Below are 15,445 nucleotides of genomic sequence, written 5' to 3' on the forward strand. Positions count from 1 at the left end.
AGTGTTATAATTGTTTATACGTATTATACTTCTATAAATATCACAAAGTGTTCGCGGAATTCGTTTCGTAGTTGTATACATAAAACGCTTAACGGCTATGGTTCGAAGAATATCAGAATATGACCGTTTTCGTGAGTTTCATGGAAACGCGCTGTTCTCGATGATATTTACGAGGCCACATGATACTACGTTAAATCTCTTAACGGAGATTCGAGCATACTACCATGGCGAACAACGGTCGAAGCGAATCGCCAGGGACCTAGGGTATTTCGTGAACGATGTATTTTAATGCTCGCTTAGACGTTTATGATCCTTAGCAATGTCCTATCACGAGACATACTCGTGATGTTCCTCTCATTCTTTATTAACCTCGCCAACCTCGTTTACTCCTCATCACCTTCCTACCAATAACGTTACCCTACATTTAAACACGTTAGAAACAAAATTTCTCTTGTTTGAAATTCACTTAAGAGTTTGATTATTTTTAAACATCGTTTACAAAACGATAACTAATCGTTATCATTATAGAATCATAGCGATTTGTACGCATGAAATATACAAATAGATAGTTATCATTTGAAAGATGTTGGAGAGTTGTTTCTTCGAATTTTGCTATAATATTATTATATATTAATCTATCGACGAGTGATTTAATTCTATTCCACGACATATAAGTAAGATTTATTGCGATAATTGATCAGGAAATATTATCTAATTAACGTTCTCATAGCTTATTATAAAACAATAAATAACTTTTCATCGGAATAAATTTGCCTTCATTGATATTCTTCTATCGATACAACATCGATAATAATAATAATTTCATTTCCATTTATTTCCACAAATCACGCATACGATGATCATAAATTCTAAAATTTTACGAAAAATTAACGTAAAAAAATTAATGTGGAAAAAAAAAAAGGGAAACAGAAAGAAATAAAGAGAAGATAAATCCATTGCTGATAGAAAAGTAGATAATAGAAAATAAAATCAAAACAGAAAAAAAGAAATAATAATAACGATAACAATAAAAATAATAATAATACTAAAAACATATTTCATTGAAAGGACCTGTTTCTTGTAACATTTTACGGAACTAGACGTGCAAAAATGGTCCCACAGGAACAACCCCATGGACGATTGGAAAACATATCGAGATTCTATACCTATACTATTCCCCTTTCCTCTCAACCTACCCTCATCCTTTTACCCTTCATTTTATCTCTCTCTCTCTTTCTCTCTCTCTCTCTCTCTCTCCCTATATATATATATATGCATCTTTTTTTCTATATCTATCTCTATCTGTCTATATCTATCTCTATCTATCTATCTATCCGTCTATGTATCTCTCTCTTTCTGTTTTGCGCACGCGCATCTGCGTATACCCTTTGGCCGCATGTTTATTCAACGCATGCCCGTTCATTACCCACACGACAATATTGGTTGATGGGAATTGCTTGTACCCCGTGATACGCACGATTAGATATGCGGGCTCTTGCTAGTGTTTGGCTGATGTCTGTGTATGTGTGATCCTGAGCGTGAGTTTGTGCGCTTATTTCCGCATCTGCGCTATTCCACTTTCCTGTCCATCATAGTTCGTTTCTAAAATTTATATGTTTGTATATGACTGTAATGAGTAAAGAGAGAAATAGAGATAGATAGATAGATAGATAGATAGAGATAGATAGAGATAGATAAAGAGAAGGAGAGAGAAAGAGAGTGTATGGTTATTTCTCAGATTATACGAAAAATGAAACGATTTGATATTATTTTTCTAGATTTTGTTGTACGTATGACGACTGATTGTTGATTGATTTAATAGGAAAGTGAAAGTGACCTTTGTTGATCTTTAAATGTATCCGTTTTAGTCTATGATTTTTTTAAGATATAATGATAGCGTAATAGTTCAGTTCGTAATGAATCCAATTTACTTCAAAACTAGAATAATGTAGAATATAACGATGTTGTAATAGTAATTTTCTCTAATTTTTCAATGAACCTAATTTAGTCTAATATTATCTAGGATATAATGACGGTGTATAATAATGAATTTGTTGATTTTTAATATAATTTAATACGCTTTTGGATTTAAGTTGATTTTTATGATATTTATAGATTACACATAAGATTATTATTATTATTGTTATAAATTGTATATATGTATATTTGTTTTTTCTAAATCATTTTTTTAGATAATTAAATTCTCCATATAAATAAATTAATTAGAGAAATGTAACATGCTCGTATAATTGATGAAAAGTTTCATTCAATTAGAAACAATCTAAGAATACTTTTTTCTGATAAATATCTGAAATTTTCAATTTTCATTAAAGATAATCGAAATTCTCGTGGTTTATTATTATAAGATTGAATGTCATAAAGAGAAAAAGAGAAAAAGAGAGAAAAGTCGAACGCGTAATAAAAGAAATTTCGTTGATTTGGTTGCTCGATCATTATCATCGTGAGTCTTTGATCTCGATATGCTTCATAAGTAATAAAAATCGACCGAGAGTTTGATTATCAGAAAAGACGAGTGCGTGACTACGAACACTGTAAGTAGTAAATGGAAATTGAAATTGATTTTTTTTTCGGACTAGCTAAACCTAACCCTTCTAATCCTATCTCTATGTCTCTATCTCTCTATCTCTTTCGTTGACCCCTAAAAACAAAAAAAAATCCAAACAAAAAAAACGGAAAAGAAAAATGATTCATTACATCCAGCAGAAAAATTACGACGAGAAATAGGTCGATGCATGATTTCGATTAAGCGTTCATCATCGATTAACTTAATAAAATTAATCAGCATACTCTGATCGATCGCGAATTACGATTCTAATAATTACTAATCCGTACTAATCGATATGTCGATTGGTAACACATTACGATTTAAATTTTAAAGTACGTAGAGAATTAACTAATTCTATCTCTTTCTGTCTGTCTTCCTGTGACCTCTAAAGTAAGAAAGAAAACAAACAAGAAATAAAAGAATTATTTCTTTACATGGACTATAAAAATTACGACGAAAGGATAGCTAACGCTCTCGTGATCTCAATGAAGCGTTCACCCTTTACTAATTAATAAATTTAGCATACTCTGATGGATCACGAATTACGATTGTAATAATTACTAATCCGGGCTAATTGATTTGCCGATTGATAACAAATTACGACTGTAAACGAAATCCGCATGTCGAGATCGATTATTAGATTGCTCGACGACTTCTCTTGTTGCGTGGGTGGTACTACGTTTACAAGAGAGATAAAGAGAGGTAGAGAGAGAGAGAGAGAGAGAGAGAGAGAGAGAGAGAGAGAGAGGAGAGAGAGAGAGAGGAGAGAGAAACGTTACTCGTTGACGTTTAATGCTGCATTTCAAATGCAAATACATAATGCGCGATGACATATTTGATGATAATTCGGCTTCTATTGCGGTACGACGCTAATTCACGAAAGGACATCGTTTCGACACATTTCCCGATAGCTGCGTTTAAACTGAGACACACATCAGTACCATCGGTATCGTCGATTATTATATCTTCTAAATATTTTTATTTTATTTTATTTTGTTGATAAAGAAGATCGATCTCCTTTCCTTTCTTTGTCTTTTTCGTTTCTAAACCTATTTTATTTTATTAAACCTACGATTACGAATCTAATAACGCATTAAATATTTAGAATCTAAATAAATCGCATTAATAATTATATATATGTATATATATATATATGTACGTATGTATAGAGATTGTTTCCATTTTTTCTAAATATTTTGTGTAATACGAAGTATGGCGAAGCATATCTAAAACGGACGCAACTTAAAATATTATCTAAATTATACGATGTACATACTTACGTTGTCTAGCAAATTATTTTCTATCGAAATTATTACGGAATATTTATTACTGCTATCTAATAAAAATATAAATCATGTTAATGATATGAAACATTATTATCTTTCGTAAATATAAAGGATAAGACATTTATGATACGTATATATTGTTAAAAACGATTTTCAAACCATATATGTAGCTTGCTGGACGAATTATCTTCTATCGAAATTATTTTTTATTATCGGCAGACGTTGTCGAGTGCAATCACGTTATTTTATTGAATAAACTTCAAATAAAACGAAGTAAATTAAATTAAATAATCTTGTTAATTATTACGTTTAAGATCAATAAAGTACGCTTTACTTTACCATTGATTTTATTTTCATTGAGTTTATATCCGTGCTTGTTAATGTTCGATTCGATGATTTCACGTAACATTTTTAATAATAATTAATTTAATCGAACGTGATTTTTCGATTGTTAATTATAAATTTTACCTTAGATTATATTATCTGATATATGTGTATACGTACTCATGGTTGATCCGATGGTTGTAAAAGCAGCGTATGGGTTGAGGGATATTAAAATAGATTGAAAAATGATTGATTTGTTTGCGGTGATGACGAAGAAGAAGACGACGACGACGACGACGACGACGACGACGACTTACTTGCTCAATGTCTCAAGAAGAACTGCCCTTGGCAAGTTAACAACATAGTATCTCATCTCACCTTTTGTCCTGAATCGTTCCAATACATACGTAGAAAACATATTCGTATCGATCGACCCTTCGTCCTCTTTGTTTCTTATTTCTTGTAAATTATTGTTAATATACAAACATGACTAATGTATGTGTGAAATACTTGGAAAAATGATAACAATGATTTCTCAATCTCTATCATTATCACCTCTAAGACATACATAACATATTCGTAACAATCGATCCTTCGTCCTCTCTACTTCTTAGAAATTTATTGTTGTTATATAAACAGTAGAGGTACCTATTATATAAACACGACACGTGCGAGATATAAGCAAAAATTTTACCTATGAGTCATCAGTCTCTTTCGTTATCACTTACACGTAGGTACGCACGTGGTTAGGTACGTATATATTTTTATTAATCGATTAAATCAAACGTAATTTATAATTTCAAGATTAAATCGTTTATGTTATAATTATCGTTATTATATTAAAACGACGTAATATGCGCGAGGCATAAGCAAACGTTTTAACTATGATTTTTCAATTTATTTCACATTATCACTTACACGCAAGTATGTACATATTTTCATGAATCGATTAAATCAAACATTTTCAATTTCGAGAACAAAATATATTTATATCATGCTACATAAATATATCAAACAAATACACGTTTAAACGATACCACCGAACAACGAAACGCATCGTCCGCTTTACGTTGATAATTAAAACTTTAGAAATAATAGAAATGTATTCGTCGTTAATTTTGTTTCATCGAAGATCGATCAAAACTGATTGCAAAAGAGGAAGAGGAAGAAGAACGAAAAAAGAAGAGGGGAAAGAGAAAAAAGAAACAGACAAAAACGTAAAAGAGACCAAAAGAAAAAAATTAATAAAAATATATATTTCGAGATTGCTAAGGGCTTTGAATAGACACACATTGTATCACGCATGTATATGCCTACATACATATATGCATAAACGCGAGTTAGACGTACTTCTCACGCGTTACGTCATATCCACATCGTTCAATGCAAATTTCACTGCACAAAACCCGGTCAACCGCGGCCACCCTGTATGCATACTACCTAACGGAGAACAACCAGTCATATATGTACGTACGTACATATGTGCGTATACATATGCGTGTATGTGTTCGTATGTGTGTGTGTGGTCTGAGCTACGTTCGCCATTGCAAGCATGATCGATTCTTCCGCACGAGGTGTTCTTTACGAAAAAGGTATTTCTCGATGCAAAGACACGCGAGTTTGATCCATCCTCTTTTTTTTTCTTCCCTTGCTATCCCTTTACTCTTCTACCTTTCTCACCAGCGACTACATTACGTTTTTCTTTTTCCTCTTGTTCTTCTTCTTTTTGTTTTTCTTCTTGTTCTTATTGTTCTTCTTCTTCTTCTTCTTCTTCCTCTCTAGTTAAAAGTCAGAAACGACTTTGGAAAATTCCGAAATCAAAAGTTCTCGCTATGGTAAAATATTTCAAACTTTCTCTATACACTTGCACATTGGTGAACACCACTTTCTGCTATGAATTTTACTTCGAGTTTGACTTTCGTCAAAACTCGACAATTTTTCTTATATTACGAATCGACTTTAATAAGTTATATAGATAAAACGTTCTATCACTCTATCTAGATCAAAGGTTTCGATCAATTTTTGGATAATATTTCATCGAATACGATTGATCGTTATGAATTGTTCTTAAGAATTATTATTAATATTATCATTACTCATTAATATAAATTCTTAAGAAGAAAGAACAAAGAGGGAGAAAGATTGCTATTATTATTAATATACAAAATCTTTTATCTTTCCTTTTTCTCTTTCATTATTTATCTATCCATTAATATATCTGTTCATCTTCTGATTAAATTATTTATTATTGAAACTTTTCTTTTATTTTCGCATATGACTAATAAAGCGGACGAACGATGTCAATTTTATATAACTAGTGTTACATATATAACATTCTAGCGTATAGTCTATTTTGATCGGCATTTAAGATTAGATCGAGTTAGTTGAGGAAAGTGGCAACGACGAGAGGAAGGAGGAGAAGAAAGAGAAGGAGAACGAGGAAGAGGAGGAGAAAGAGAAGTAGAAGGAGGACGAGGAGGAGAAGGAAGGACTCGTGGTGTTGTAGTAATAGAATGGTAAATACTTGATTAGCGTGTTAGTACACCCTAGTGACCGTTGCTCCAAGAGATAGAGAGAGAGAGGGAGAGAGAGAGAGAGAGAGAGCAAGATAGGTAGATTGATAAAAAAAGAGAAAAAGAGTGAGATAGATAGATAGATTGATAAAAAGAGAGAAGGAGAGAGGAAGAGAGAGAGAGAGAGAGAGAGAGAGAGAGAGAGAGTGAAATCATAGTCTGTTGTGAGTAAACGAAACGAAGAGGGCAAAGAGAAGTCAAGAGGCATTGGTTCTTTCTTTTGAAACGTTACGTCGTCCACTCACGTGTTCCTTTCAATCTTTTTTCCTCCTCCTTCTCTTCTGAACGATTCTCCTTCTTCAATAATGATCCATAGCTCGTAACAACAACAACAAAAAGAGAAAAAAGAAATCAGAGGAAAAGAGAGATAGAGATAGAGATAGAGATAGATAGATAGATAGAGAGGGAGAGAGAAAGAGAGAGATAGTCGATCGTTCTCTTCCATTATTACCTCTTCCTTTTCGCAAGGATAATGATACGGTCATTCTCAACGAATCGATCGAAAGCAACCTACTTCTCTCTCTCTCTCTCTCTCTCTCTCTCTCTCTCTCTCTGTCTTTCTCTTTCGATAGATCCTTCAACATCAGTTAGCGATGTTAATACCACTGATCGAAGTACCCTAGCAATGTCTATGGCTACCATCGTACGATCACATCCTCTCCTTGTTACGACGTATAGCGTACACAGACCTGTGCACACAACATACGAGACGCGTATACACACATAGATATACATGTTAGTGAGTTAATGGATATTACGATTCCCATTCGTGCCTTAGCCCTTTTACCTTCACCGAACGAATCCCACGTATCATCGATAGAGAGAGAGAGAGAGAGAGAGAGAGAGGGAGAGAGAGAGAGAGGGAGAGAGAGAGAGAGAGAGAGAAGGATAGGAAGAAAGTAAAAGAGAAAGGGAGTTAGCTCGAGATCGAATCCTTTACGAAAGAAAAAGAGAAAGTAAAAGAAAAGAAAAGAAAAAAAGAAAAAAAAGAAAAATAAAATAAAATCGTAGAAAATTAAAGGAAAAAGAAAAAAAAAAAGAAAGAGAGAAATATAAAAGGAAAATGGAAAAGAGGATAAAACCGAAGGTCGAATTTACACTTAACTTTCTTCATTCATCGTGAGTCGACAATTTTTCTCTCTTCTTTTCTTCCTTTCTTTCTTTCTTTTCGTTAAAAGTAAAACCTTTCAAGGGAAGACTTCTCTTTGAATCTTTTTCGAGTTCGGAAATCGGAGTCGATCGATTTTACTATTCACAGGATAAATAGAACGAAAGAGAGAGAGAAAGAGAGAGAGAGAGAGAGAGAGAGAGAGTTCGATATGGTTCGTGGGCGAACCGCGAAAACGAAATTCCCGCGGACAGGTTAATGGCAATATCATTATTGCAGACGGTCGTTATTCACTCTAACAAACTGTGGCCCACGATGCATTAATCTCCCGGGGCAATGCATCACCAGCAGCGCAGTGCTTTCTCGCGTTAGGAGAGAACCCTGCACCGTGTTTTCTCCTAGCCCTTCTAGCTATGTTAACCGTTGGTAAAAGAAGGATAGAAAATTGCTAGAAAGAAAGGAAGAGAGAAGGAGAAGGAAGGAATAGTCATCCTCTTTCTTTTTTTTTTGCTTTTCTTCTTTTCTATTTCTCTTTCTTTCTCCTTTTTTTTTCTTTTTTTCTCTCTCTCTCTCTCTCTCTCTTTCTCTCTCTCTGTGTGTCTGTCTGTCTGTCTGTTTCTCTTTTTTTCTTTTTCTCTTTTTCTTTTTCTTTTTCCTTTATTTTTTTAAAAATTTTATTTTATTCCACACCCTCCTCGAAATTAGAAGAAAATTTTGCTTCTTTTTCTTTGAGAAAGTGTAACTTCATATAAAGTTTATTTTGGTTCGTTTTATCTGTTAATATTATATAACGTGTAAATGTGTTAATACGATATAGGTAATAAATTGTATAATATTAGGATATTATTAGGATGTATTAATTATTATTATGTATAGAGATTATATTGTTGTGATATAATGTAATTATGATATGTTATATTAGATTTATATAAAAGATACGTTATTATTAATACTATTTATTACTTATACTGTATAAGCTATAATTCATACTATAAAAAATATGAAAAATCTCTAAGGGTATAAAGCGAAGCAATGAATATTATCTTGCAATAAAATGAAACAATCTTCATAAACGTATGCAGGAAATAGCTATACAAAGTGTCTCGTACGAAGTTAAATTTTAATGATAATAATTAATTATCGTACTTATTTGAAATTTGTGTATATGAACGATATAAGGATGTTTATTATGATTAAAGGGAAGGAAATATTGTAGAAAGTAGAGATTAAGAGTAGAAATAAAGTACGTAATACGAAGAGTAAAGAGGACATACTCGACTGCAATTCGTTATCCAAGGAGATGTTCTCTCTCTTCCTCTCTCTTTCTCTCTCTTTCTCTCTCGTTCGGTCTCTCTTTATTTCTCCTTTTACAGCTTCCCGTGATGCATAGCCATACGACGACTCGCACTTAGTCGACCGCGACAAATAGTCTCGTAATCTGACGCAGCTCGAGCATTTAACGCGACCAAGGAAATATATCCGAGTCTACGAGTATGTTTTGAATTGCTATAATCATACACTGTGTCTTGTCCGTAAGTTACTCATAAGATTTCTCGTCCGACCAACACAATTTTCTTCAGTGGTCATCGAGATTTCCAACTTTAGTTTCTTTTTCCTCTTTACTTTTTATTTCTCGTATTTACTAATTTTCTTTTTTTTTAAATTAAAGATTTTTCCCTCCTTCAAGGAGATTAATCCACGTGAAAAATAAAGAAAATCCATATAAGATTTCTTTTCGTTCGATCAAAATCTTCTCTCGGGTCATCGAAATTTTCTCGTATTCGTTTCTTCTAATTTTCTTTTTCTCTCCTTTCTTTTTTTCCTCTCTAAGAAATCCCGTAAAAATAAAATCTCGATGCATCCTGGCAAAAGGATTTTCGAACGTGTGCAACGACGCATTTTCGTACTTCTTCTAGTTTTGAAGAGATTCTGCTGCAAAATGCAGCTGATCATGCGAGATTTTCCATCCTACCATTGTTTTTCGAGTATGTTTCCTATCATTGTTCTTTTTCTTCTCTTTTTCTTTCTTTCCTTTTTTTTTTTTATTTTTTTAAATCATGCCTTTTTCTTTTTCTTTCTTTTTTTTTTTTTTTTTTTTTATGCGACGTCTTACGCACGTAAAGTCCGAACGATAAACTCGTTCATTAACGTTGTTTCCCCATTTTATCAGAATTTTCGTTGGAAATATTGACTCTAACGAGAAACGCGTTTCTTCTCGAAATGTTTTTCAACGTTTTAATCAGATTTGTTCGTTCGAAATATAAATTGAAAAAATAAATGTGCTTATCAAACACGGCCTTCACTTCGTCGGATTATTCGTTCGTCGGAATATAAGTTTGAACGAGGAATACGTCAATCAACATTGTTTTCACTTTTCGTTGAAAATATAAAATCATTTCAATTAAATGTTATTAATTTAATGTTTCAAATCAAAGAAGAAAATTGTATTAAATCTTTCGGAGGGAGGTATCGTTTAATTATCTACGTTTCGCAATCGTAAAAGGGGGAAGGAATAAGAGGTCTAGGGGAAACAGAATAAAGGGTTAGAATCGAAGAAGAAGGCATAACTAATGCCAAGAAGAGATAAACGGCTCAGTAAACAAGGCGTAACTCGCGAAGGTGATGTAGAGATTTCTCGTGGAAACAGACCGGAAATTCTCAGGGGAAGCCCCTTGTCAGGAAATTGTTAGGACTTCCGTTGGCAGAAGCAGATCCTTTGTCACGGTACCGACCGTATTACTGGCACCCTTTTAAGTTAGTAGTAATCTATATATATATATAGGGTGAGTCACTTAACTCTTTCAACTGAAATATTTCCGTTCTAATGCAAATTTAGAAAAGATCTTTCCAACTAAAGCCTTCTGACTTCGTAGAGGACATCAAATCCTGAATATAGCAGTACATTTCTTTTTTTTTTACAAGTGAACGCTCTTCTGAAGGTCAATTGTGTTCTTGAGTTTGATTTTGTTTCTCTTTTTTTTTTTTTTTCTTTCCAATGGAATCATATTTTTAATTGGATTAGTCGATGGAGTTTGACGTTCTTTATAAAAACAAAAAAAAAAGAAAAAAATTATTAATCCCGCGTATGTTGAAAAATGATTATTTTAGTTTAAATATTTGAAACTATGTAGAGATAAATAGATAGTAAGAAATGGTTTTTTTTAGATTATCTAGCACCATTATTCTGCGTTTACATATAATGATGGTGCAAGGTAAGTGCAACGTAAGCGCAAGATAAGCATGAAGTTAGCGCAGAATAAATGCTTAGCATGCATTTACTTTACGTATTTGTTTCAAATCTCTACGATTTTTAGTTGCTGAAATATACGCTATTGAAATATGTGGCTTAAAAGGTAATTTGTTTATTAATTATTTATTAATTTATGTAATTTTATAAATCATTTGCAATCTAAATTTTTGTCTTCTTTTTTTGGGCAAGATAAGATGAATTTAAATTTGTAAAAATTTGTTTATAACAAATTGTTTATAACAAATTGTTAATTATTAACGATAAGTTGACAAAATAGAGACAGTTTCGCCCGTTAAAATGATACCTGATTCAAGTTTCTACGATTTTTAGTTTCTGAGATATACCCACGCAATTGAAATATTTGTTTAAAAAAATAATTTGTTTATTAATTATTTATGTGTTTTATAAATCATTTGCAATTTGACTTTTTCTTCTCTTTTTTTTGTTTCTAGTAAAATAAGATGAATTTAGTGTTCAAGAATTTGTTTATAACAAATTGTTTATAACAAATTGTTAATTAATTATTAACAATACGTTGTAAAAATAAAGACAATTTTGCCCTTTAAAATGATACCTGAATCAAGTATCTACGATTTTTAGTTCCTGAGATATTTCCATATAAATGGAAGAGGTTTACATTGTCCCACTGACCTATATAATTTCATTCAAATTGACACAGTGACACACTGACCTATATAAATTCTGAGAATTTACTTGGTCTTACTACTATTACTACGAACAGCTATACTATATAAATTATGAATGAAAACCTTTCGAAGGCGATATCTTCCGAACGAAAAGTCGTAGAGACTTGATTCAAACGCCATTTTCAAGTATAATTTATTCTTTATTTATTTAAATATAGCAATAATATTGTTATAATAAAATCGATTTTGTTAATAATTTTTTAAATCGAATATTTTCGTTTCTTTTGTAGTAAGAACGTAATTACAGTGAAATCTAAAAAAAATTTTTATTACGATTACGTAAATTTTATTTTGTTTATTTAAAATTAAAAATAGTAAGTCTATTAATAGTTGCCAATATAAGAAATTGAAAGATCAAAAGCTCGAAAGACTTTTCTTTCGTAATAAGGACATAATCGTGAAATATCTTTTAAATCAATAATTTTTCGACATATATGAATCAATATTTTTTTATAGAGAATACGAAGCTGCATCCATCTATGCAATCGAAGAAATATTTTAAATTAAAAAAAAATTAAACAAAATTCAATTGATCTTTATGTCTTTCTCGTATCATAAGACTTTCTAAGAAACGAAAATAGACAAATGAACATTCCACATGATAATTCCTTTGAAATAATTCTTATTCTCGAAATAATTTCATTTTAAAATAATTTAATTTCGTGTTGGTTGTCTACAACAAAATTTTTACCAAAGAAAGAAAAAAATACATGGAAAAAGAAAAAGAAACCGTTCATTTATTTCGGTTTCGACCTTGAAGACGACTTCCTAGTTCGAAATTAACAGTAAATTGTAATTTTATGATAACGATTAAATATTCGATTGTATCGTATCGAGAAGAAATTTAGAACGGATTAGAGTATAAATGAGAAAAAATTTGAATATATAATAATATACATAATACGTATAATATTTTACTTGAAAACGTTGATAGAATTTATTAATATTAAAAGTCGATATGTACATACATGCATGCGTCACATTTCATGAATCGTTGTGACGTAAATATTATATTTAAGTCTGTTGACGTATACCTAAACATTTTTAAAGGTCTTTTGGATTGTATGTTCGAGAGAAATTATATATCATTACATAAAACAATTTGCCCTTGAGAATTGGTCGTACGTTAGGCAAGAATATGAATATCAGGAATAATGAAAATATTGCTCATCGTTTTGTCGAGTTTAAACGTTTTTAAACTTTGTTTTCCTGGTTGTTATCTTCCTAGAATGTCTGACATTAAATAAGGCAATAAATATGAGAGATTACACCACGTAGACCAAACGATCTATATGTAGAATGAAGAAATGAAGCATTAGCTCGTGGGACGGTACAGAGACAAGAGAAGATTTTCGTTCTTCCTTATCACGACGTTTAACAATATCGTTATCAAAGTCATACATATCCAATAGGATTTTAATGAAATGGTCGTAGAATATCCATATTTAATTTTATGATCGTGTTTATTAGACATATTTCACGGTCAATTACGAACGGGAAACGTTGGAACGTTTATGCCAATGTTTTATCGTTCTATGCCGTTCTATCAAGTTCTATTTCGACGCGTCTCTTTCTCTATTGTCTTTGTTACGTATCGTATTAGTAGTTGTCATCCTTTCTGGCTGAATAGAGAAAATACATGTGATGTACATACGTACATACGTACATACGTATATACGTACATACACACAAAAATATATATATATATATAATATATAAATTATCACTTCGAGCAAGAGAGTGAGACTATATATTCTAGCGTTCCAGCCAATTAGATCGGTATTCCTTCCGGATACAAACTTCTGATCTGAACTGTGCAGAGTACAGGAGAATGTTATACTCGGAAACGATAGAACGGCGAGAAACAAGGGGATATTTTCGATCGCTATACCTATCCACGAAATATATCATCAACGAAAATTCCGATTCAACGCGTTAAGCGAGACTATCGTATGTATGTACGTATGTATGTATCAACGAAGAAGACAGAATCAATATTGAAAGAATACATATGTACAGTGATATATTGAAACGTCAAACGTCAACGACATAGAGTGCACGATACAGATTTGTTCTATTCTTTGATAGAGAATCATACACATCGTTGAAACCTTCTGTAATTCTCCTTTTACAGCATTCCCGAAAAATTAAGATTAATCGAAAATAAATACACGACGATTTTATCTGGACTCGAACGTTTTATTAGTCGAGATTATTACAACGTGATATTGGTATTATGTTAGGAATATCGAAAATGTATAGGAAATTCTCAAAAAGAAAAAAAAAAAGGAAAAAGAAAAACAATAGTAAGACTTCGTTCGATTAATTTCGAGGGAAGGGTTCTTCTATCTCGAGAGAAACGTGTGAAACTACGCAATCGTCGGATACCGTCGGAGAAGTCGAGACGTATCAAGGACCTTTAACCCCTACACTCGGCACACTAACTTGACATACATATATATATATATATTTTCTATAGTGAAAAAGTCGAAAACGAATGATCATTCTTGCGCAGTCTGTTTATGCGCATGATGCTTGCTCGGGTTCTAGTATTGTGTTACGTAATTAAAAGTTTCGATGCTTCCCTCCATTTTGTTTCCAGTCGGTCGGCATAATCTTGATCATTCGCTACGGACAGAACGGAACGAAACGGGCGTTGTCTTATAACTCATTCGATTTCTATTTTTAATGTATAATGTTGTCTCAAGGATTTATACTTTTATTATCGTTAACAGTGATACTCGCAATCGATTTTGAAAATATCGATACGTCTCCTATGATCGAGACGAAGTTTGGATCGATCGTTGGAAAATGGACGAAGAGTTCGCTCGGATTAAATATTGCTACTTTTCTTGGTATACCCTATGCGGAACCACCGATCGGTGATTTAAGATTTCGTGTAAGTTTTACTTTAAATATTATCCTTTCATTCTTTAAATCTAATTGAATTTACTTGGATCATATTTCATACAGATTATTTTCGATAGAAACTTAGGAGCACGCTTTTTGTGAAAATTATAACTTATGTATGTGAGGCGTCGTAGCAGCGAAAGATTGTAACTATATTTATAGAAGAGATTAGTTGGCGTGGAGAAAAAAAAAAAAGAGATGATAGTCGATTAAACGGATACAGATTATTTTTGATAACAATTTTGGAGCAGATTAGAACGTATATATATATATTTTGTTTAAAATATAACCGACGTATACGAAATTAATTGGCAATGAAAAATTGTATCGAAGAGATTAGTTTGCCTGGAGAAAAGATAAAATAGGTGATTAATGATATTTGATTTTTGATGAAAACTTTCGAACTTTCTTTTTGTTTTAATTTTTATTTGAACTATACCCGATATATGTATTTATCTTATATCGTGCATGGAAAAATGACAATTATCTTTTTGAATGGAAAATAATTATCCAACGGTACAAAATAAATAAAATTAATTTGCATTATTTCGTCAATGAAATATTAACTTTTTTAGGAACCAAAAGCATGGAATCGTACATGGGACGAATTAGAAGCAAAATCTGATACTTTGCCGTGTCTACAACTCATCGATCTTAACACGATAATTGGCTCGGAGGATTGTCTTTATCTGAACGTCTACGTGCCAGCGGTAATGTTATA

The 15,445-nt window shown here is 32.0% G+C and overlaps 1 protein-coding gene across 4 annotated transcripts in view; it reads left to right on the plus strand.

Annotated features, from left to right (window-relative positions):
* The first annotated feature begins 9,332 nt into the window (after positions 1–9,332).
* Positions 9,333–15,445, plus strand: part of LOC122633574 (esterase FE4-like) — an 11,210-nt gene continuing 5,097 nt past the window's right edge. Inside the window, exons 1-3 of one of the 4 annotated variants that reach the window (XM_043821600.1) lie at positions 9,333–9,348; positions 14,550–14,713; positions 15,300–15,434. In XM_043821600.1, the coding sequence (XP_043677535.1) occupies position 9,348; positions 14,550–14,713; positions 15,300–15,434 (300 nt within the window). In that variant the 5' untranslated portion in view covers positions 9,333–9,347. Of the gene's footprint in view, positions 9,349–13,566; positions 13,781–14,134; positions 14,714–15,299; positions 15,435–15,445 lie in introns of those variants that run through there. The other 3 variants (XM_043821599.1, XM_043821601.1, XM_043821598.1) reach the window with 3 other exon arrangements.

The sequence above is a fragment of the Vespula pensylvanica genome, chromosome 12 (assembly GCF_014466175.1).
Source record: "Vespula pensylvanica isolate Volc-1 chromosome 12, ASM1446617v1, whole genome shotgun sequence".
NCBI lineage: Eukaryota > Metazoa > Arthropoda > Insecta > Hymenoptera > Vespidae > Vespula > Vespula pensylvanica.